Below are 25,167 nucleotides of genomic sequence, written 5' to 3'. Positions count from 1 at the left end.
GGCACATTAGCTTATTTACCAACTCTATGTTTAAGTGATAATTTCTTTGAAAAGAGAAAGTTGAGCAAATCATTTTAAAGACAACACTAGTGTTTGGCCAAGTCCAACTTATGAAGTTTAAATGATCAACTTAAAATTCTTGAATCGCTTTGAAAATAACATAGTCTATGATGATGAAACCCTCTGTCTTTGTGTTAGGCCTTGTTCACAGTGTCCTCTTATCAAAGGCTGACTAAATCAATTCCTTTCCAGAAAGGGAGACGTCTTCGGTTATTCTAAAGAATTTTTGCCCTTTTATTGTTTCATATCTGAAAAGCCAGAGGGCTTAAAACCAAAGCGTTTTGTGAAATAAGAAGCTCCAGTGGATTATCTCTCCCCTCTCCTAAGTCAATTGATTAATAAATTGCTCTTGTCAAAAATAGCACAGAAGATTGAATAGGTTTGCTTGCTTTTTTTTTCCTTTAAAGTGCTAACAAAGCCCACTATCTCTAAATGGACTTTCATTATAATGACTGAAATATAAGCAGCATAAAATATGGAAATCACACATCTAAATCAGATAGGTGGGTCAAAACTTTTTAGATTAGACACCAGCAATTACTTTAACTATCATTACACACAAGTATACTTTATGAACTTGCCAGATTAATACAGTAATTCAGTCTATCTAATGTAGCTTAAAACATGACTGGTGAAAATTCAAAATCTAAAGCTAGAACCAAAGCAGTCACAGGATACTCTGAGGCAAATGCCACAAACAGCAGTGCTCAGAAGAATTTCAAGTAATTGCTCAGTCTAATGAGAGACCTATATAGTTAACTGTATTGTTTCTTAACCCTTCTATGAGACTGGCTTTATCCAGCTTAAAATTAAATCCAATATTGTTTCTTCTTATATTAGCCCAGAATCTTTTGAGTTCTTGACTTGTTTTTATCAGTAACAGTTAGAAGTGTGTCAGCAGCTTCTGAACCACTCAGGTAGGAAGAATGTACAACTTACTAAAAAACGATTTATTATTAGAAAGCTAAACTAGATTAACTTTAAAAAGTTAGTCTTATTTCAGTTAGTTAACTTGAAAATGAGGTCCCCATATGGTAATCACTTAGATAATTAAGGCTATAGATCTAAGAGCCCAGAATTCTAAAGCATTCTAATAGAACTGAGGCAATTTGGAAAGTAGGGTTTATCAATGACAAGTCATCATCAATAATACTCAAACATAACATTACATTTTCAAAATTGTTAGTAATTCATATGTAAATAGCACAAATTATGAATTTTCCTACTAAAAGTGATATGGTAGTGCCCTCTGGTGGGAACATTTAGAGTATTTCCCTGATATCGCATAACATGTGAACTATAAAAAAGTTCATTTGTAATGAAGAATATCAAAATTAGAGATTACCACAAAGCAATGAATCACTGTGCTTTCACATATCTTCCTTTTAATCTTCAAACACATTGGTAACAAGATAAATCCCTGATCCTATTCCCAAGAATCAGGCTAACAGCTACAGTAATCTTGGTAAACTTGTCTATAATAGGCAATTCCTGTTAAGAAACTTATATCTTGGTTCTACAACTTAACTGAGAGGTCTTTGCATTTTCTAGTTTCACTTTTACATCTACGGGTTTCTCAAAAAACCTCACTAATGCTGGTTCATTCAACAAAGACGCAAGAATCTGTTCAAATGCAAATGACCACTGAGGTTCTTCCCTCAGAGAGGAGGGATCTTTCTTCAAGTGGCTCTCTGTTTTCCCCTCACTGGGTCCTCCAGAAGCACAGACTGTACCAGAGAATTCTTTGGCTGATGCTGTAGGGCTATGTAGTTTCCTTCCAACTTCTTCCATCCTGAGCAAAAGGCTGGTTACAAAAGCAATGGCTTGATATAACGACTCTTCTTCAGGGTCCCCATGAAATAGATTATATAGGGTCTTTGAAAATTGAATGAATTGTGACTGAAAGACACAAGTTAGAAATACCATATTTTTTATAAAAAATAGTGAAAGAGAATAAAGGGGAAAGGAGAAAAATGAGTGGGAAATATCAGGGAGGGAGACAGAACATGAGAGACTCCTAACTCTGGGAAACAAACTAAGGGTGGTGGAAGGGGAGGTGGGCGGGGGGTGGGGGTGACTGGGTGACGACGGGCACTGAGGGGGGCACTTGATGGGATGAGCACTGGGTGTTATTCTATATGTTGGCAAATTGAACACCAATACAAAATAATTTTTTAAATAAATTTATACAAAAAAGAAATACCATATTGATGTTAGATTTAGCAAAAAGAAAGAAAACTTAGAACAGTCTCCTATTTAGAATTTGTACCATTTAACCCTTGCCATAGAAGTTAAAGAAACTAATGATTAATTCCCAAATAAATCTTGGTTCTAGAAAGATGGGTATGAACCATGGAAGAAAATTCCTTTTAAATTAAATTCCTTCTCATACATTGCCTAATAGCAATACATTATATACATATATTATATATACAATAATTCTTGGGCAGCTTACCTGACCGCATTCCCTCAATGTTAGGTGGTACTTTTTTTTTTTTTAAAGATTTTTATTTATTTACTTGGGAGAAGAGGAGGGGGAGAGGGAGGGGGAGAGGGGAAGCAGACTCCCTCCTGAGCGCAGAGCTTGATCTCACAACCCTGAGATCAAGACCTGAGCCACCCAGGCGCCCCAGTGGTACTTTTAATTAGACAAATTCCCCTATTTCCTTACACATGGATTGTTCATTCATTAACCAATCTTAATGAAAGGCTTAATAATGCGTTCCTCTTGATCTTTCCAAAGGGCTAGAGTGGGCAGCTCAACTAGGACGACTTAAATTTATGGAAGAACATTTTGGGAACTATCTAGTAGTACAAGGTAGCTCTACAGGACCCATTTAGACATGTTTCTCTTTAAAGGCTGGGGTGGGACCCAAGTGGAGGAAAAATCTGGTTTGTTTGCTAATTGCCCCTAGATAATCCAAAGACATTTCTAAAAGATATTTGTCAATTAAAAAAAAATACAATTCTAATACAATAGTCCTATAAGTCAATCATCCTTAACAGAAAAGTTTATCTGTAAGTAAAAAGCAAATGCAAAGGATATACTTAATCAAAATAAATAGTACCAAACTTTTAAGTTTTATTTCTCTTTCTACCTTAGTCTGTATACTGCTTATTTAGAAAAAATTTTAGAATAAACATCATATTGATTCATTTAAAAAAGTACTTATTCAGCTACCAAATTACGCAGTCCACGAGGAATACTGTTATTTGATAGTTCTCATTTTGGTAATGTTCTGGAAATCCTCAGTATCTACACCAACAGATTTTAAATTTAAAAAACATATGAACATAAACTGACTGAAGGGTGCTTAAGAGATGGATTTAGAATTGTATCAAGTAGTAGTCATTAGTATTGTTCCAGCAGGTTCAAATACAAGATGATTAGAAACCAGCATGTGACCTATTTTAGTAACTTCTTATTCCAAGTACCTAGCATTGGGTCTGTCATCTAGTAGGCACTAAAAAAAATGTTTACTGAATAAATGAACACTTCTAATAAAGCTGGAAATAAGAAAAACTGAAATGTATGTTTATACACACATCTTTTCTAGAGTCACAAATGTTGTCATAGCAGAGCAACTATTCTGAAACACTAAATGCATTTAAGTGTTTAAAGTAGAAAGCCATTAAAAAATTTGTTCCTACTCTTCTGTGCTTATCTGAAACTTACAGAGATGATATATAGATTTAACTATTTTTGTAATAGAAGATTAGCTATTTTAGAGTTGGATACACCCACATTCATAAAAACAAACAAGAACCTAGAATTTTTTCTTTGAAAATACTCTACCTGATTCATTCTTGGTAAATCCTTAATGTTTTCTTCTTTTTTGGAAAGCTCATCTTCCCATTGACTTAGATATGCTTGAATATCAACTTTTCCTTTGCCTGTATAAGTGGAATAAAACCATTTCATAATGAACAGTTTTATGAACATAATATTTTCCCAAATATCAGAAGAAATAATTACAATTGGAAATTATTTCATTAAGATATAAGATTCCACCTTTTAATAACCCAGGAAATAATCTGATTTTATCTTTTATTTCACCCACTGGCTTTCAGAATGTGTTTTCCATTTCCATTAAACTAAAACTTTTACTTTGGGGAGGCTGGGGACTAGGGAAGATGTGAAGAGAGGGAGAAGGATGCATTTTAGATTAAACAGTATACCCTGGCTTGACAATGTAAATTTCATTTAGCTGTCCTCATGCATACTATTAAGTTTAAAATAGCTTCTATGTGATGTTATTAATATGCAGATTCTGAAGTTGTCCATGGTGGCTCTTAAAAAAATTTAAAAACCTACTATCCATTCATTCCTTTGAAGAGTTTAATGAAGATATTTAATGATTATAAATAATTACTTAAGGCCATTGGAAAACTAGGTAGATATACTGAACAACCTAGGGAAGGTGCCATATTTAAACAGATCTTTAGCAATTTATTATTTTCTAACTAAATGTTACTCAGAAACATGAGAAGAATGATGGACTTTTGGAGAGCAATTTGATAGCCTCAATCAAAATATTAAATGTGCATATTCTTTGGCACAGCATTCTCATACCTCTATGATTTTATCCTATCCTAATGAAATATGTATGAAAGTATCCTATAATGTAAGTATAAAGTGTTTGCTGCAACATAGTTTGCAATATAAACAACTGGAAACAACCTAAATGTCCATCAATATTGGTCTAGTTATGGAATTATGGTACAACTAATCAATGGAATACTCTATGCCCATTAAAAAGAATAAGACAGATCCAAATGTACTGACATGAAAACACAACAATGATATAACACAAAATTGAAAAAGCAACTTGTAGAACACTATTTATGGAATGTTTCTTTTTTTATAAAAAAGAGATGTCTATATGTGTATATACATAGGAATGGGTCTGGAAAGGATATAGAACAAAATGTTTTCATATTTACTTCAGGATGGAGTTCAGTGGGAGTATGAAGACTTCTGTTTAAATTTCTTTTATTATTACTCTTGTAATTAAAAATAAGTATTTTTAAAATAGCAAAATTAAATGAATATGGGTCATTTACTGTAATTTCTGAGACTTAAGTATCAAGACAAAAAAGACTAAATTATTAAACTAAACACAAAAAAGTGAAAAAGCTCTTAGAACAAATCAATGTCCTTTAAAGGGAATCCACTATTTGCCTTTGTGGCTAATTCTATTCACAAAAACAGTAACTTTAACTAAATGATATTCCTAATCATAATACCTTTTTCAGGGCTGTTTTTTAATGATGCCACTTTTTTCACATTTGGAGGCTTGGAAACTAGAGGAAAAGAAAACAATTGCATTTTGTAAAATATTTAACAAATAAGTACCTTTTGAAAGTAAAATATTTTATAAAAAGACTTGGGTACATGTTATCTTCTTCAATTCAGGAAACCATTTTTATTTATTTTAAAAAGAGTTTTATTTATTTGTTTGAGAGAGAGAGAGAGAGCAGGAGTAAGGGGAGGGAGAAGCAGACTCGTCACCAAGCAGCAAGCCCAACGTGGGGCTCGATCCCAGGACCCCAGGATCATGACCTGAGCCGAAGGCAGATGCTTAACTGACTGAGCCACCCAGGCACCCCACAAGAAACAAATTTAAGCTGACATGACTTCCTCTCATCAGAAGACAAAGTATTCAAGAACATTTATAGTAGAAAGAACACTGATTGTGGCAACACCTCATTGTAAAATCTTGCACAAGTCACTTCTCCTTTCTGGGTCTCTGTGCCCTTATCTATATATATTAGTCTCTTCAAACTTATTGTTCAAACAGTAACATAGAGTAACTACAAACATACATTAAACAGGACTTAGACCTTTATAAGACATTCATGTTTATGAAAAAAGAGGTAAAGGACACAAAAATAAGTTTATAACACTTCTAAATTATGTCCTAGAGACAGACTCATCCCTGTCTCCTATACCTACAGTGATTTATAAGTATTCACTGTTTGAATAATAGCTATGACCTTCAATCATCAAAGATTCTATTGTTTACACTGTATTTTAACATTTAGCATTTAACACTGTGTGTTATGGTAGCACAAAAAATATGAAGTATATTAACTCAAATTTTATTAATGATAGCTGGGTAAAAAATTATTTAAGCCAAGAAGATCTCTATGAGTGACTAATCATCAAAAAAAGATACATTTTAAACAGGTATTTACCATGGAGCTGACTGAAATAAAGTAATTCTTCCTTGGAAAGTTCATCTCCTTTTGAAGGGTCCTTACATTTCACTTCAGTATAAGCTGAAAACAGATAACCCGAATCAATTTACTAATAATAAGGGACAGAAATGGGCCCTATAATAAGTGATCAAGCATATCTGGGGGCAGAGAGTTAAAAGGTCACTGTAAGAAAGACGTGAAGAAACGTACAAGTGGTACTACTCTATAGCAAATAACAGGAAGTAGTTGATCACTTTGAGTTCTAGTAGTTCTCTTACTTGCTTTTCAATGGTTTTCTGAGAGCCATTACAAGTCGAAATAAAAAAAATCTGGCATTTTGAAATCTCTGAAAATGTAACCTCAGTCATTTAAGAACATCTTCAATAATGAGGCAAACATGAAGTTGAGGGCTTTAACAGATACACAGTGGTTTCTTTTTTTTTTTTTCCATTTTTGAGCCTTCTACTTAAAGTCAATTCATTCCATGGCAAATCAGATATTCTGACAGTAATCTAACTTGACAATGTAAAGTCCTTCATATTTAAATTATTAGCTGGTTTATCTTTGGTTTTAAATGCTCTGTTTGTGTGAAGAGTCAAAGATGGCTTTAGATATTTGGTCTGGTAAAAAGTGGTTCCTGGCTATCCTAGGAAGACTCTAAAAGGAATCCCAGGTGTAGTTTTGACAAATTATGAGGTGCCACTTGCTTGTGTGAATTAGCCTATCTAAACTAAATGGTACTTTTGCAACATTAGTTTAGCTTAAAGCCTAAGGCTGTTTTCCCAAAATATGGATCAGGCCTGGGAAAGGCAGCCTCTGAAGGTCCGTGGAAAACACCAAAGTAAACTGGCATGGTATGGTAATATTAGGGTAGTATGGTAGAATAGAAAAAAAACCTAAGCTTTGGAGTCAGACCTAGGTTTGTATCCCAGCTACGCAATTTATTAGCTATGTGATCTTTGCCCAATAATTTAGTCTTTCTAAGCCTTACTTTCCTTATCATCAAACTTGGAAGGATAATACCACTTCTCAGGGATATTATGAGAATTAAGTAAAAGAATACATGTAAAAGTAAACACCTCAACAGAGCAAGTGCTCAATAAATGGGAGTGTTTTTTTGTTTTTTGCTTCCTTTTCCAAATGTTTAATATTCCTGCTGCCTAAATCTCATTTTTTTCTGAATAATCTGTAGTATTCCATGAGTTTGGCAGCTTGTCGAAAGTTAAATTCTACTCCTCAATGACAATAACAACATCACATCTCAATATTATACCAATGTTCAAAATGTTAGATAGTTCTTATACATGAACTATCATTAAATTAACCTACTCACTGGAAGGAAACTTGTGAACCCATCTGTTATACAGAATCTCTTCCATAGATTTCACTATAACCTTGTATCAGCAAAAGTACTGGACATATGATCCATGGTCCCAATGAAGCAATGACCTTATATCATATTGAAAATTATGCTACTTATTAAAATCGAATATCTGAAATTATACTTGTTAAAATGGAATCAACTCCTGTACATCATTAAAGACTGTTAAACTCTTACCTGGAGGAATATGCAGCTTAAAAAGCAGCTTAAGCTTGTCAATGAAACTTCCATTGTACATTGTATCTGTTCAATAAAATTCAATTACAAATATTCAGGTTTTCAAAGATCATTCAATCCATTCCAGCAACACAGATTAAGATACAGATGTTAGCCAGTAATTAGGATTCATAAACTTTCCATTACTTAAGCTAATAGCTAAACCACCACCCAGTCAGCCAGATTCTCTTCTTCACGTGTAGAAGCAAAATACCCTTCATCAGAGGGAAAAAAACTCTCCTGCTAATTTCCCTTCCCCCAAACTAAATTTTCTTTTTTTCTTTTGAATGAGGCCTTATGCCTCATTTGAGGAGAGAACTCCTCTTCAAGGTTAATTCCTAATAAGAAAGTATGCCAGGGTGTGGAAAAGCAAAGGAACAATGTAACTGATGAACTATCTATAGGTACAGCATGTTTGTTAGGATTATTTCTCTATCACTTTTCTAGGTTATGTGGTTGATTTTTACTGAGGGGGGGGGAAGCTTCTCTTGAAGTATCCATGTGTCTGAATTGGGTGAGATATAGACATTTTCTTCCTTCATGTTAACCTTGAAAACATCCATATCTAAACAGCTTGCTTTTCTGAGAGTGTTGGGTCAAAATGAGACCAATATATTTAAGATTTAGTTACAAACACAGAAAAAGATCCACTTACTGCTAAAGCTGGGGATAATGTAACTCAGGCTGATAAAATCTAATGTAACTCAGGCTGATAAAATCTAATGTAACTCAGGCTGATAAAATCTAACTAAATTGACAAGAGCAGGCAGTACTAAGTACTTCTAGGGGTATCTTATTTTTTGCTTTTAAAAAAGAAAATTATTGGACTTCACCCTACCAATTGCTGAGGAGAAGTCTTTGAAGTTTATAAGGCAGTCACAGTTTTCATCCAACAATCTGAATGTCCATAAGGCTAGTGAGTCTTTGTTTGCAGCATGAGCCCAGGGGCTCAACAACTGATATAACATTCTGAACTGCTGGCAGTCAATCTGGTATTGTTCCAAATATGGCAGACTGGGGTCATGGTACTTCAATACTGGACAACTCAAACACCAATAATAGGAAAAAAACAGCTCTTTCTATTAAGACAAATAAAAAGAGGAAAGTCAATAAGTCATACAAAGAATTTATAAAATTTATAAAATTATTTTCTGTTAAGCATGTCTACTAAAATAATTATAAAATATTTAAGAGTGGTAGGTGGTAAAAATTTTGCTTAAAAGTATTATTTTTCACCTGAAGAAAAACAACTGTACCTTAAAGAGGACATAAAGTTCATTCAATTCATGAAGGCTCAAATTCACATCTTGTGATACAACACGCACCTTTAAAAAGATTAAAAGCAATTTAAAATTTAACACTTCAGTATTTAACACATGAACCCATTTAGAAATTTCCCTCTGGTAGAATAAAATGATTTTCTTTGAACTTTTTAAATAACAAAGATAAATGCACCATTATGCCCTTTAAAAAGGTTGTACATAGACTACAGTTCAATTCTACTCTGATGTGTACTTTCACCTTTATCCCTTCATACCCAGTAACTGCCAAAAGGACATCCATTTAATGTCTATAAATATAAGCAATGGTATTCTAAGTCTCATTCCATATATTTCTCTTGCCACGTAAACAGTCTGTCAAGTCATCAAGTGGGACTGTCATGAAATACTTCAAAGACATTGGGAGAGATGTGCATTCCCTCTCTGTGCCAAGAAACATAATCCAAGAAGTAATGAGCTTAGAAAATATGTAATTTTATCTTAACTTGACAAATAAGTATCAATGGTATAATGATTTTGGTATTTAAGAAATCTAAAAGCAAAAGTAAAAATAAAAATTAATAAAATAGTGGAAATTAAAAACCTAGTATACTCAATAAATAAAAGAATTGGTTAATTTAAAAAAAGTAAAATAGACAAATACCTGGCAAGTGTGATAAAAGAAAACACAAATAAACATTGAGAAGTAAAATGATAATATAAACACAGGTATGGAGGTCATTAAAAGTATCCAGCACAGAGGAGGTAGCATTAACTATCTGTTGAATGAATTCTGTAAGCTTTATATCATTATATCTAAAAGTCTAGATGAAATGGATAATTTTTTTAGGAAAAGAATAAATTACCAAAATTAACCCAGGAAGAGCAAATTCTGAACAGACAAAATTGAAAAGGTAATAAAAAAATCTGCCTTCTACCAAAAGGCAGCTGATCCAGATGGTTTTATAGGCTCAATCACTCAAATTTTCAGGTAATGTATAATTCCTATTGATCTAAACTATACTCAAGCATAGAAAAATGTAATTTATTCCAAAATTCATTCTGACATGAGTGCAACCCTGATATGAAAACTAAAGTTAGCATACACACAGAAAGAAAATGTAAGCTAATGTCACTTCAGCATAGATGTAAAGAACATAGCTATTTAGTAAAATCATCAAAGCAAAATATTAAAAAAAAATATGACATGACCAAATAGGATTTTAAGAATCCAACATAAGTCTAACATTAGGAATTCCTTAATATAATTTACTACATTAACAAAGCTGGAAAAATATATAATATCAAGATATGGAAAAGTCTTTTGATCAAAACTAACACTCAATATTCATTTTTTAAAAATGTCTGAACCTGAATGAATCAGTAACGCTCCTGGTCAATAGTAGGCTATTAGTATGGTTTACCCTTGAATAATGTGAGGTTTAAGGGTACTGAACCCCTTGCACAAAAATCAGCATATAACTTTTGACTCCCCCAAAACTTAACTACTAATAGCCTATTATTGACCAGAAGCCTTACTGATAATATAAATAGTGGATTAACATATTTTGTATGTTATATATATTATATATTGTGTTCTCACAATAAGTAAACTTAGAGGAGAAAAAATATTAAGAAAAGCATAAGGAAGAGAAAATAAATTCACAGTACTGTATTTATCAAAGAAGATCCATGTATAAGTGAACTCACACAGTTCAAACCTATGCTGTTCAAGAGTACAGAAGTTTTTGGGAAGTCAAAAGTTAAATGTGGATTTTCCAGTACACAGGGAACCAGGGCCCCCAACCTCTGTGTTTTTCAAGGGTCACCTGTACAGCATGTGCCTACTATGGTATACTATTTGGTACGTTAGGAAAAGTGAGGGAGGCCTATATGTACTGATATGCAGTGACTAATATATTTCTGAGTGAAAAAAAGTAAGCTACAGAACAAAGTAACTGATATGATCTCATTTTAAAAACTATTATCACCCCATCACACACACACACACACACACACATTTACATCTATATATACATAGACAAATATCTGGAAGGATATATGCCAAATAATTTTAATATTAGTTACTTCTGGGATAGGGAACTTTTATTTTTTTATATTTCTGTCATGTTTAAATTATTTACAGTGAACATGTTTTGCTTATTTTTTAATGTTAATATATAAGAATAATAGCTCTATGCTAACTACGTCATAGTAACGTCACTGAATTATTTAATTGAAAGATAAACCTAGAATCTTCAGAAATGTTTATTTTCTCAGATTGGTGTCTCTGAGGATGTGGCCTTCAAGCAAACAGGTTAATAAAAACAATACATGTTTATGATAAAAGCTGAAATGGTACAGAAGGATGTATATACAGCAAAGTAAAACTCTCCCTCTCTCACCCAGGCTCTATTAATCCCATTCACCAGAGGCAACCAATATTAACAGCTTCATATGTAGCCACCCAAATATTAAAAAGGAGAGTATTTAAAAAAATAAAATAAAAAGGAGAGTATTTAAAACATACTGTTTTGTATCTTTTTAACCTTATCTTAGGTTTCCAAAGATAACAATATGTATTAGCAGCACTGACTACTATGTAGGTCAGCTGTTCTTATTGATGAAGCATGTCACAAATATGTTATGCTTAAATGCCTATATCAAGCATTCAATATTAAAGATCAAAGAACATTTTGGAGAAATCAACATAATTCGACTAGAAGAAAATAATTTACTACCTCTCAAAAAAATTTATAGTAAGCTAAGCTGTGACAAGAATCTAGCTCAAAAGTTTAGTTATATTCATTTTCTTCACATGGAAAATCAACTTTTTAAAAGAACTTGGGAAAAAATGTTACTCCAATTAGTTTCCCCCCATAGGGTAGATACTCACCACATTCTGCTTTGTCGTTTCCTCTAGGGTCTGTATGACATATAATCTACTTCGACAGCGCATGCTGTGTATTTCTTCATAGCGAATATTACCATATTTCTGTAAAAAATATGATTTCAGTAGATACTCATTCATAATAAATATCCACTTTTCTTATAAATGAATTTCACCAGACTCAATTCTCAGAGGCCTTGGCTCTATTCCTACCTATTTTCCTAACTTGTTCAGTGGTTATGCAAATTTTCACCTCCCACATTTCAGTTTTTCTATATATTTTCTATAATTTCCTATATATTTCCTATATATTTACTAGAGAATTTCATCTACTATGTGTCTAGACTAAGTGCAAGAACATTGGAAAAATTCTTAAGTCTTTAAGAAGAGAATAATGTTCACCTTTTTAAAAAAGATTTTATTTATTTACTTGAGAGACAGAGAGCATGGAAGAGAGAGATCACAAGCAGAGGGGAGGGGTAGAGGGAGAAGCAGACTCCCTGCTGTGCAGGGAGCCCAGTGAGGGACTTGATCCCAGGACTCCGGGTCATGACCTGAGCTGAAGGCAGATGCTTAACTGACTGAGCCACCCAGGTGCCCTAACTTTCACCTTTTTATATGGTTATAGATGTTTAAAAGTGGTCATTATCTGTGAAAGCAAGTGAGTATTGTTTTATTATACATAATATTATACATAATATTATATATAATATATTATATATTATATTATATACATAATACATTATATTACAGTTTGTAATAGCAAACTGAAGGAATAACCTAGAACAGTTCACAGAATTCTTTTTTATACAATGCAATACTACTCAGCCACAGAAAAAATGAAATCTTGCCATTTGTAACAACATGGATGGACCTGAGGATATTATGCTAAGTGAAATAAGTCAGACAGGAAAAGACAAATACCACATGCTTTCACTTACAGGTGGAATCTAAAAAATAAAACAAAACAAAACCCAGGCTCATAGATAGAACAAAGCAGTGGTTGCTGGAAGGGAAGGGAGTTGGGGGGATGTAAAATGGATGAAGGGGATTAAGAGGTACAAAGTTCCAGTTGTAAAATTAAATAAGCCCATGGAGATATAAAGTGCAACATGGGGAATATAGTCAATAATATTGTATTAACTTTGTATGGTGACAGATGGTAACTGTACTTATTGTGGTGATCAGTTCACAATGTATACAATACAAATGTTGAATCAATAAGTTGTACATATGAAATTAATATAATATTGCATGTCAATTATACATCAATAAAAATACACCAATAAATAAATAAAGTGAAACTGGATTTTAAATTATGTCTTTACATATATTATTCTTATTCTTAATATACCATTAGAGATACAACTATCATTTAATCATTTAAACTATGCTATGTAATTATATTTGTGGTATAAAAAAAAACTTACCTCATTTGACTCTCTAATCAAATCTGCAATATCCACTCTAATATAATTGCCTTTTTCACCACTCACGTTTGAACTCTGCCTAACACTTGAAGGCAATGGGCTATCCTTATTAGTGACGCTGTCAAAGAACCTATCCAAAAGTGACAGTAATACAAGAATCAGTGGAAGTAAAATGCAGAGAAAATGACAGCTAATTTCTTCCTAGTTACTTAGAGGTTAACGTCAACCGAGAGGACAGAGGATGGTCTTATGAAGAAGTGGAACCTGAAGATAGTTAAGAATTAGGAGGACAAAGGAGGGGACTGGGATGGTGAAGAAAGTTTTTCAGAGGTAGAGAGGAGAGCATGAGGAAAGCAAATAGAGTCCTCAGCAAATACCACATAGCCTAGTAAGAATGGAATATAGGGTATGTACAGGCATCTAAGGAGAAATAAGAAAGGTACATTGAGGCCTTAACATAGAGCATTCTGAATGCCAGAGGGTTTATATTTTATTCTGTACAAAGTGGCATTTGATGCACCATTCAAATATTCATTTAGCGTATACATATATCGTGTATACACACACACACACACACACACACAACACCCAAGTACTCCAATATAAAATAACATTCACAGAAAAAACACTGGATAAATAAAACTCAGCCTACCTGATTAAAATTACTTGAAAACCAGAACAATTTCCCCCACTGGATATTTAACAATTATCAACTCCCCTTCCCCCTTAAAATTACTTTTACACAACAACACTTTATAGCTCAAACTGGGACTATGAAAGTTGTCGCATGCGGAATCCACAATATTAGTATAAATGTATATGTTATCAAGTAGGTTACTTCAAAAGGGATTTACTGTTACAATATTCTATTGGGAAACTGAGAAATGGACTTTAGTCCTAGATTTTTCATTTGACTAGCTTTGTGAAATTGGGCAAAATGTTTAAAGTTTCTAGGGCTCATCTGTAAAATAAGGGGGTTGAATGACATAATCTCCAAAGGGCTCTCCAGAGTGAAACGTTATGGTTCTGACAGTACCTGTTTAAAGCTGTCACAGCTTCAGCATCATCTTTACATGTGAGCAGTCTGTCTAAATTGTAGTCGAGTATTGCCAATCCCAGTTGTAAAATGGCCTTTATTCCATCATAGAAGAAACAGTCCACAACATTCACTGCACTTTCAATAGGAAGCACACTAATAAAAAGTGTGAGGAACCATGAGAGAGAAACTGAGGAAAAGAAGGTCATATCAGTCATGTGTTCTGTCAGCTGGGGAAGGTGATCCCTGATAAGTTCTTCAAAGACTGCCTGATCCACCAAGGCACCTGGCAAACATAAAAGGAAGTTTAAAAATGAACACCTTTCAAAAGGATTTGTTTCTGATACCTTTGCACTTGTTAGGATGCCAATATATCTCATTTCTTTAAATTATGAATTTCTTAGAGTGTCTTTTCTATATTTCACACATCTCTTTATCTGCTAGTAAAGTATGTCAAGAAGCACTTGAGAAACTCAGTTCAAATTCATTTGAACAATAATTTACTGAATCTTTATTATGTGCAGAAACCTATAATAGGTAGTATAAGAGAGACACCAATTAACGAAATAGCCTCATCTTCAAAGAGCTTAATATCTAGTAGAACTTAAGATAAATACACAAATAACTGTAATGAAAGACAATATGATCAATAACCCAGCCATAATACTGAAGGCTTATGAGGGTACAAAGTAGAGACCACCTATGGCTTTGCAGTAGTATCAAAATCTATAAATATTTGATGACTGAAGAAAATATTATATAATGAACAAACCAAGAACTTGATCCTTCTTTCAAACCTTGCAGATATCATCAATACCATTCATATAAATGTGGAGATTTTAAGCTATCTATCTCTCATCAGGAAACTATTAAAAATGTTCCAGTAGCTCTGGATACTTCAGACCACCACTGTTTCAGCAGTACAGAGAAGGTAAATTTAAATTTCTACTTTATTTAAAAACCAAGCACTTTATCTTAAAAAAGCAACATAAACAATCTTTCCAATCATATATTCAGTACAAAAAGCTCTTCTTGAGCATGTCAATGAATGTGACATTTTGATATTGCTTCTATTTTGTATATTTCAAAACCTAACTGATCAGTTCTTCCATTTGATATATAATTGGATAGACAAGAGACATATAAATTGTTTAGAAAAGAAATATGTGCTTATAGATGGGATGTGTGTCTGTGTGTTTTACCAATGATTCGACGGTTAAAATAATCAGGCAACATTCGTTCACACACAGCAACCAGAAGCCAAAAAGCTTCTTCCTCTTTTGCATACAGAAGCAGCACGGAGGTTAAGATGTTCATTGCCTAAAAGTCACAGAAAGAAAATAAATACATACATACATACATACTATTTGGGTGATAATTACATTTTTAAAACATTTATTTATTTATTTATTTATTCATATATATATATATATATATATATATATATATAGAGAGAGAGAGAGAGAGAGAGAGAGAGAGGCAAAGACATAGGCAGAGGAAGAAGTAGTCTCTCCACAGAAGCCCAATGTGGGACCTGATTCCGGGACCTGAGCCAAAGGCAGCCGCCCAACCACTGAGCCACCCAGGCGTCCCTACATTTCTTCTTCAAACCCTTGTTTTCAGCAATAAAAACTATGAAAAGTAATCATAATGGAAATGTAAGAACTCTGAGCCAGTCCAAAGCAAAAGAAGGTGAAGTCAGACTAACATTTGCTAATCAGTTACTTAGCAGTAAATTCAAAGAAACTGTAGTAATATGAATATAGAACAAAATAAGTAAAACCTCTATAATTTGAGACTAATTTCAATGAATAAAATATCTTATTACAAATCTTGGAAAAGACATAATTTTCAAAAACATTAAAACTGGAGAAACAAATTCTATCTGTATTTTCAACTACCTATAGGAGAACATCCCTCTAGATGTCAATCATCCTCAATTGTGTTCAAAACTAAACATCTTTCTTCTATTAAATAGGATTCTCTTTGCTATCCTAATTTTAATCATGCTAGAAACCCTTTATCTGCCACATACAAATTGTCTTTATAGCCTAGAGTCTCTCATAAAATATCTTTAAATCTGCTTTATCTTCTCTATTCCACCCTTTCTCCTAATTTATCTTGCATACAAATGTCAGATCATTACTTTTATATAACATTTGGCCGCAGCACTTATATAATAAAGGCAATAAACCCTTAATGAATAGAATCTGGAAAGAATGGAAATGAGTGAAGAAAATTAAATCTCCTGTATCCTATCTACCCAGAGATCAGCACTGTTAACAAGTTGATGTATTTGTGTGTGTGTTTTCCTTTCTTTTTCCCCTTCTAAAATTCATTCCAAACTGTTGATTTTTTTACTTAGCATCCCACTATACCTTTCCAATGCCATTAAATAATTCTTCTAAAACAGTGTATTTAATGACTATGAAATAATCTAGTAAGTTGAATATACTATAAATTACTTGACCATTCTATTACTGTTGGACATTTAGTTTGGATCCAATTTTCCACTATTATATATAACACTGCGATGAACAACTTTGTATATAAATCTTCATCCAATTGCTTAACTCTTTTCTCAGGAAAGATATACAGCAATGAAAGTATTCAGTTAAAGAAAACTATTTTTATTTATTAATTTGAAGACTTTATTCAATTATTTGAGGGAGAGAGAGAGGATGAGTAGGGGGAGGAGCAGAGGAGGAGAAACAAGCCGACTTCCTGATGACCACAGAACCAGAGGCAAGGCTTGATCCCAGGACCCTGAGATCATGACCCAAGTTGAAGGCAGATGCCTAACCCATCTGAGCCATCCAGGCCCCCCAAAAATACTATTTTTAAAGGATATGATATTATTGCCAAATTGTATTCCAGAAAGATTGTACCAATTTATATTTCTGATCAATAGTGTTCGAATGCTTATTTCACTGCTTCTTTGCCTATACTAAATACTGAGAATTGTAAGAATTCCAATTGTTTTTTATTTGATAGTGAGAATGGTATTTCATGGTTTTAATTTGAATTTCTTTAAGGCTGGACTTACTTTTTTAGGCTTTGTTAATCTATCTGTATTTTTGGTTCTATAACTAATCTTTTTATGTTCATTGCTCATTTTTATATTTAATGCTTTTCTTATAGATGAGGGTGACAAAACACGAGAGACACCTAACTGGGAAACGAACAAGAGGTAGTGGAAAGGGAAGTGGGCAGGGGGTTGGGGCGACTGGGTGGCGGGCACTGAGGGGGGCACTTGGCGGGATGAGCACTGGGTGTTATGCTATATGTTGGCAAACTGAACTCCAGTAAAAAAAGATTATTGTACTAAGTATGTAAATTATTTGCCAGATTTGGCACTGTATTTGACTTCAAGTTTAGTGTTTTTCTTAATTTAAATTCAATTTGTCAACATATAGTATATTAGTTTCAGATGTAGTTTTCAATGGTTCATCAGTTGCATATATACCCAGTGTTCATCACATCACATGCCCTCCTTAATTCCTGTCACCCGATTACCCCATCTCTCTACTCACCTCCCCTTCAGCAACCCTCAGTTTGTTTCCCAGAGTTAGAAGTCTCTCATGGTTTGCCTTCGTCTCTGATTTTTTTTCCACTCAGTTTCCCTTCCTTCCCTTATAATCCCTTGCACTACTTCTTATATTCCACATATGAGTGAAACCACATGATAATGTCTTTCTCCAACTGACTTATTTCACTTAACACAATACCCTCCAGTTCTATCCATATCGGTGTAAATGGTAGGTATTCATTCTTTCTGATGGCTAATATTCCATTGTATATATACACAACATCTTCTTTATCCATTCATCTGATGAAGGACATCTCAGCTCCTTCCACAGTTTGGCTATAGTGAACATTGCTGCTGTGAACATTGGGGTGCAGGTGTCCCGTCGTTTCACTACATCTGTATCTCTGGGGTAAAATACTCAGTAGTGCAATTGCTGGGTCATAGGGTAGTTCTATTTTTAGCCTCCATACTGTTTTTCAGAGTGGCTATTTAGGTTTTTTTTTTTTTTTTTTTTTTTTTAAGATTAACTTATTTATTTGAGAGAGAAGGAGAGAATGTGCCCAACCATGGGAGGGGAGGTGGTAGCTGAGCAGAGGGAGAGTGATGGAGACAATCTTGAGCAGACTCCTTGCTGAGCATGGAGCCCGATGCGGGGCTGATCTCAGGATCCTAAAATCATAACCTGAGCTGAAACCAAGTCAGACACTCAATCGACTGAACCACCCAGGCGCCCCTCAACTTTAGTTTTTACTCCATCAATTTTCCTGCTCAAGAAGCCATAATGGGAGGAGGTGTCAGTGAAAATGGCAGAGTAAGTCCCTCTGAAAATGCTCTCTTCGATACAGGCAACAAGAACACTGACAAGTATTGTTGGAATCATTTTTTCAGAACTCTAAAAATTAACCAAAATCTTAAAGCAATTCAGAAAGCATTTATTTAAAATGGCTGAATCTCAGTAAAAACAGCAAGCTCTTTGGGATTTTAAATTGCCAATACCCAGCCCCCCTCCTCAGCTTCAGAGTAGTCTTAAAAACCAACATTCTAGCAATCATGGTTAAAAACTCCTAGCAGCTACCTTAGGGAACCGACTGGGGTCTAGGTTATTTAAGAGCCCCATTTCCACATAATTATGATTTATTTAACCTGTCTGGTGGTTTCCACATAAAGACCCCACTCCCAAGTCTGTGATTGTTTGATCTAAGACAAGGTTAACCATAGGCAAAGAGCCTTTTCCCCAGAGTTTATGTTGAAAACAATTGGAGGCAGTTATTGAACACATGGCTTGCTAAGGCAGTGGATAACAGTTGGGTCAAACAATAGGCTAATAAAGGGTTAAAATGAAAAGGTGGGGAATGAGATATCCATAGGTGGCTTTTTAAAGCTCTGACATATTCCTGGTAATCTAGAAGGCCATATGAGTGATATGGCTTTGTGCATATCCAGAGCTGTGTATATGCTCAAGAAGAAACAGAAAAGGCCCAAAGCTCGCACCTCTGGTTAAACTTGAAGTTCTACACAAGCAGAAAGTGATGGAGAATAGAAAAAAATAGGGAAAAATCAACAAACCAAAATTTGGTTCTTTGAAAAGATGTTTTAAGAAATTAAAAAAAAAAAAAGAAAAAGAAAAAAGAAAAAAACCATGAAACACCTTTAGGTATTCTAACCAAAAAGATAAAAGCAGAGAGAAAGGACTGAAATTACTAAAATCAGGAAATAGTGAACATTACTACCAATCTTGACAGAAATAAAAATGATTATAAGGGAATGTGCTAACAAATTAGATAACTTAGATAAAATGGATAAAGTCCTAGAAAAACACAAACTACAGAGACCAATTTAAGAAGAAATAGAAAAATCTGAATAGACTTAAAACAAGTAGAGACTAAATTAATAATGAAATAATTTCCTGCACAGAACAGATGGCTTCACTAGCAAATTCTATCAAACATTTAAAGAAGAGTTAAAACAATCCATTATAAATTCTTCAAAAAATCAGGAAAGGAAGAAATACTACCCAGCTCATTCTATGAGGCCCTGATACCAAAACCAAAGGTATCTCAAGAAAACTATTTATTGAAATATTTTATGAATATAAATGTAAAAATTCTAAACAAAATACAAGCAAACTGAATCCAATAACACATAAAAAGGATTATACACCAAGACTCAGTGAGATTCATCTTGGAAATACAAGGTGGGTCAACATATGTGAAAATAAACCAATGTAATACAGGATATTAAAAAGGGAAAAAAATCACACGATTATCTCAATAGACAAAGAAAAATTGTTTGACAAAATCTAACACCCTTTCATGGTAAAAACACTCAATAAGCTAGGAATATATGGGAACTTCCTCAACCTGATAGAGAATCTACTAAAAACCCACAGCTAACATCATACTCAATGATGAAAGACTAACTGCATCCCCCCATGATAAATAATAAGACAGGAATATGCATTCTCACCAGCTCTCTTCAACACTGTACTGAAGGTTCTAGCCATGTCAATTAGTCAAGAAAAAGGAACAAAAGATATCCTGATCAGAATGGAAGAAGTAAAATATCACCATTCAGATTCTATGATTTTATATTTAGAAAATTCTAAGGAATCCACAAAAAAAATCTACTAAAACTTAATAAGCTCAGGAAAATTACAGTATACAAGATCAATATATATATGAATCAATTTTATTTCTATATACTGGCAATGAAAATTCCAAAAATTAAATCAAGAAAATAATTCTATTTACAATATCAAAAAGAATAAAGTATTTAGAAATAAAATTAACAAAGGAAGTACAGGGCTTAGGAGGTGGAAACTATAAAATAACTTTGAATAAGATTTAAAAAGAACTAAATAGGGGTGCCTGGGTGGCGCAATAGGTTAAACATCTGCCTTCGGCTTAGGTCATGATTCCAGGGTCCTGGGATCGAGCCCCACATCAGCTCCCTGATCAGTGGGGAGCCTATTTCTCCCTCTCCCTCCCCTTCTGCTACTCCACCTGCTTGTATTCTCTCTCTATCTCTCTCTCTATCTCTCTCTCTCTCACTAGCTCCCTTGCTGGCTCTGTCAAACAAACAAGTAAACAAACAAACAAATAAATTTTAAAAGACCTAAATAAATGGAAAAGAAAGATATCCTGTGCTCATGGATTAGAAGACTTAATATTGGGATCCCTGGGTGGCGCAGCGGTTTGGCGCCTGCCTTTGGCCCAGGGCACGATCCTGGAGACCCGGGATCGAATCCCACGTCGGGCTCCCGGTGCATGGAGCCTGCTTCTCCCTCTGCCTGTGTCTCTGGCTCTGTCTCTGCCTGTGTCTCTGGCTTTGTCTCTCCTTCTATCTCTCAAGAATAAATAAATAAAATCTTTAAAAAAAAAAAAAAGAAGACTTAATATTGTTAATATACAGTATTCCGCAAGTTGACCAACAGATTCAATACAATGACTATCAAAATCCCAGCTGGCTTTTTGACCCCCATAAATTAATAAGCTAATCCTAAAATTCATGTGGAAATGCAAGGGATCCAAAAGAGCCAAAACAATCTTGGAAAAGAATAAAATGAAAGGACTTACATTTCCTTATTTCAAAAGTTATTACCCAGCTGTAGCAAAAAAAAAAAAAAGTGATACTAGCATAAGAACAGAAATATAAATGAATGAAATAATAAATCAATGATGCAAGTCCAGAAACAAACCCTAATATTTATGGTCAACTGACTTTCAACAAGGGTGCCAGAGTGATTCAGTGAGTGAAAAGAATAGTTTTTTCAACAACTACTACTGGAACAACTGGCTAGCTACAAGTAAAGGAATGAAGCTGAACTCCCTCCATAAACCATAAACAAAAATTAACACAAAACAGCTCAGACACCTAAATTTAAGCATCAAAACTATAATTCTCTTGGAAGAAAATATAGGAGTAAATATTTTGAAGCTTGGATTAGGCAATAGCTTCTTAAATATGGCATCAAAAGCACACATGACAAAGAAAAAAAGAGAGATTGGACTATATCATTAAAACTTTAAAAAACTGGGTAGCCCCGGTGGCACAGCAGTTTAGCTCTGCCTGCAGCCCAGGGTGTGATCCTGAAAACCAAAGATCGAGTTCCACGTCAGGCTCCCTGCATGAAGCCTGCTTCTTCCTCTGCTTGTATCTCTGTCTCTCATGAATAAAAAAATTGAAAAAAACTTTAAAAAAAACTTTAAAAAACTTAAAACTAAAACTTTGTGCTCTAAAGGACACCATTAAGAAAGTGAAAGGACAACATCCAGGGAAGGAGAAAATATTTGCAAATATATCTGATAAGGGATTGGTACCCAGAATATGTAAAGAACCATTAACACTTAACAATAACAAGATAAATAACGAACTTTACAAATAGGCTAACGATCTGAATAGCCATTTCTTCTAAGAATATATACAAATAGCCAATAAGCATTTTAGGGAAATGCAAATCAAGACCACAATGAGCTACCACTTCACATTCACTAGGATGGCTATAATCAAGAAGAGAGACAATGGGAGGAGGGGCAAGATGGCAGAAGAGTAGGGTCCCCAAATCACCTGTCCCCAACAAATTACCTAGATAACCTTCAAATTATCCTGAAAATCTATGAATTCGGCCTGAGATTTAAAGAGAGACCAGGGATTCCTGGGTGGCGCGGCGGTTTGGCGCCTGCCTTTGGCCCAGGGCGCGATCCTGGAGACCCGGGATCGAATCCCACATCGGGCTCCTGGTGCATGGAGCCTGCTTCTCCCTCTGCCTGTGTCTCTGCCTCTCTCTCTCTCTCTCTGTGACTATCATAAATAAATAAAAATTAAAAAATAAATAAAAAATTAAAGACAGACCAGCTGGAATGCTACAGTGAGAAGAGTTCGCGCTTCTATCAAGGTAGGGAGACGGGGGTGGGGTGGGGTGGGGGGGTGAATAAAGAAACAAAAGGCATCCAAGGGGGAGGGGCCCGCGAGGAGCCAGGCTAAGGCTGGGGCGAGTGCCCCCAGGACAGGAGAGTTCTTTCCCAGAGAAGCAGGAGCTGCACCAAACTTCCCGGGGAAAGGCGCCCGCAGGGATTTGTAGCAGGACCCCAGGAGGGCGAGGATGCCCTCAGGCTCCCTAGGACACTAACAGACACCTGCACGCCCAGGAGAGTGCACCAAGCTCCCTAAGGGCTGTAGCGCGCACGGATGGACCGGGAGCAGCTCAGAGGGGCTCGAGCAGAGGAAGAGGCTCTGTGTCGAGGGGGCTGCACGGGTCCAGGAGAGCTAGGAGGGGCTCGCGCGGCGGCTCAACGGAGAGGGGGCTGCCCGGCCGGGAGCGCGAATCCACCACCCAAGGCCCGGGAGCACTGGGCTCCGGGACACAGCCCAGGATCCGGCCTCCCCCCGCCACAGGCGGAGGCCGGGAGGGCCCAGGACAGCAAGGACGCTCCTGCCCCGAGCTGAGCGGATCAGCGGCCCCGCCCCGGAGCCTCCAGGCCCTGCGGACAGAGAGCTCTGTAGTTACTGCGGGAGCTGAATCCAGGACTCCAGAGCCGGCTCGCCACTGTGGTTGTTCCTCCTGGGGCCTCACGGGGTAAACAACCCCCACTGAGCCCTGCACCAGGCAGGGGGCAGAGCAGCTCCCCCAAGTGCTAACACCTGAAAATCAGCACAACAGGCCCCTCCCCCAGAAGACCAGCTAGACGGACCACTTCCAGGGGAAGTCAAGGGACTTACAGTATACAGAATCAGAAGATACTCCCCCGTGTTTTTTTTTGTTGTTGTTGTTGTTGGGGTTTTTTTGTTTGTTTTGTTGTTTTTTTTTTTTTTTTTTTGCTTTTTGATTTGTTTCCTTCCCCCACACGTTTTTCCCTTTCTTTTTCTTTTTCTTCTCTTTCTTTTTCCTTTTTTTTCTTCCTTTTTTCTTTTTTCTTTTTCTCTTTTCTTTCCTTCTTTCTCTCCTCTCTTTTTCTCCTTTTCCCAATACAACTTGTTTTTGGCCACTCTGCACTGAGCAAAATGACTAGAAGGAAAACCTCACGTCAAACGAAAGAATCAGAAACAGTCCTCTCTCCCACAGAGTTACAAAATCTGGATTACAATTCAATGTCAGAAAGCCATTTCAGAAGCACTATTATACAGCTACTGGTGGCTCTAGAAGAAAGCATAAAGGACTCAAGAGACTTCATGACTGCAGAATTTAGAGCTAATCAGGCAGAAATTAAAAATCAATTGAATGAGATGCAATCCAAACAAGAAGTCCTAAAGACGAGGGTTAAGAAGGTGGAAGAATGAGTGAGTGACATAGAAGACAAGGTGATGGCAAAGAGGGAAACTGAGAAAAAAGAGACAAACAAAAGACCATGAAGAGAGATTAAGGGAAATAAACGTCAGCCTGAGGAAGAAAAACCTACGTTTAATTGGGGTTCCCGAGGGCGCCAAAAGGGACAGAGGGCCAGAATATGTATTTGAACAAATCCTAGCTGAAAACTTTCCTGATCTGGGAAGGGAAACAGGCATTCAGATCCAGGAAATAGAGAGATCCCCCCCTAAAATCAATAAAAACCGTTCAACACCTCGACATTTAATAGTGAAGCTTGCAAATTCCAAAGATAAAGAGAAGATCCTTAAAGCAGCAAGAGACAAGAAATCCCTGACTTTTATGGGGAGGAGTATTAGGGTAACAGCAGACCTCTCCACAGAGACTTGGAAGGCCAGAAAGGGCTGGCAGGATATATTCAGGGTCCTAAATGAGAGAACATGCATCCAAGAATACTTTATCCAGCAAGACTCTCATTCAAAATGGAAGGAGAGATAAAGAGCTTCCAAGACAGGCAGGAACTGAAAGAATTTGTGACCTCCAAACCAGCTCTGCAAGAAATTTTAAGGGTGACTCTTAAAATTCCCCTTTAAGAAGAAGTTCAGTGGAACAATCCACAAAAACAAGGACTGAATAGATATCATGATGACACTAAACTCATATCTCTCAATAGTAACTCTGAACGTGAATGGGCTTAATGACCCCATCAAAAGGCACAGGGTTTCAGATTGGATAAAAAAGCAGGACCCATCTATTTGCTGTCTACAAGAGACTCATTTTAGACAGAAGGACACCTACAGCCTGAAAATAAAAGGTTGGAGAACCATTTACCATTTGAATGGTCCTCAAAAGAAAGCAGGGGTA

At 35.5% G+C, this 25,167-nt stretch overlaps 1 protein-coding gene across 2 annotated transcripts in view; it reads right to left on the bottom strand.

Annotated features, from left to right (window-relative positions):
• Window positions 1-270: 270 nt before the first annotated feature.
• TBC1D8B (TBC1 domain family member 8B) overlaps window positions 271-25,167 on the bottom strand; it is a 69,716-nt gene continuing 44,819 nt past the window's right edge. For both annotated transcript variants that reach the window (XM_041742315.1, XM_041742316.1), the window contains exons 11-21: window positions 15,676-15,793; window positions 14,474-14,759; window positions 13,438-13,567; window positions 12,014-12,112; window positions 9,115-9,183; window positions 8,697-8,937; window positions 7,820-7,885; window positions 6,259-6,342; window positions 5,308-5,364; window positions 3,857-3,954; window positions 271-1,959 (exon numbers count right to left, since the gene is read on the bottom strand). In XM_041742315.1, the coding sequence (XP_041598249.1) occupies window positions 1,564-1,959; window positions 3,857-3,954; window positions 5,308-5,364; window positions 6,259-6,342; window positions 7,820-7,885; window positions 8,697-8,937; window positions 9,115-9,183; window positions 12,014-12,112; window positions 13,438-13,567; window positions 14,474-14,759; window positions 15,676-15,793 (1,644 nt within the window). In that variant the 3' untranslated portion in view covers window positions 271-1,563. The remainder of the gene's footprint in view (window positions 1,960-3,856; window positions 3,955-5,307; window positions 5,365-6,258; window positions 6,343-7,819; window positions 7,886-8,696; window positions 8,938-9,114; window positions 9,184-12,013; window positions 12,113-13,437; window positions 13,568-14,473; window positions 14,760-15,675; window positions 15,794-25,167) is intronic.

This window comes from Vulpes lagopus, chromosome X, assembly GCF_018345385.1.
Source record: "Vulpes lagopus strain Blue_001 chromosome X, ASM1834538v1, whole genome shotgun sequence".
Lineage (NCBI taxonomy): Eukaryota > Metazoa > Chordata > Mammalia > Carnivora > Canidae > Vulpes > Vulpes lagopus.
This window is presented reverse-complemented; position numbering and strand designations above follow the sequence as displayed.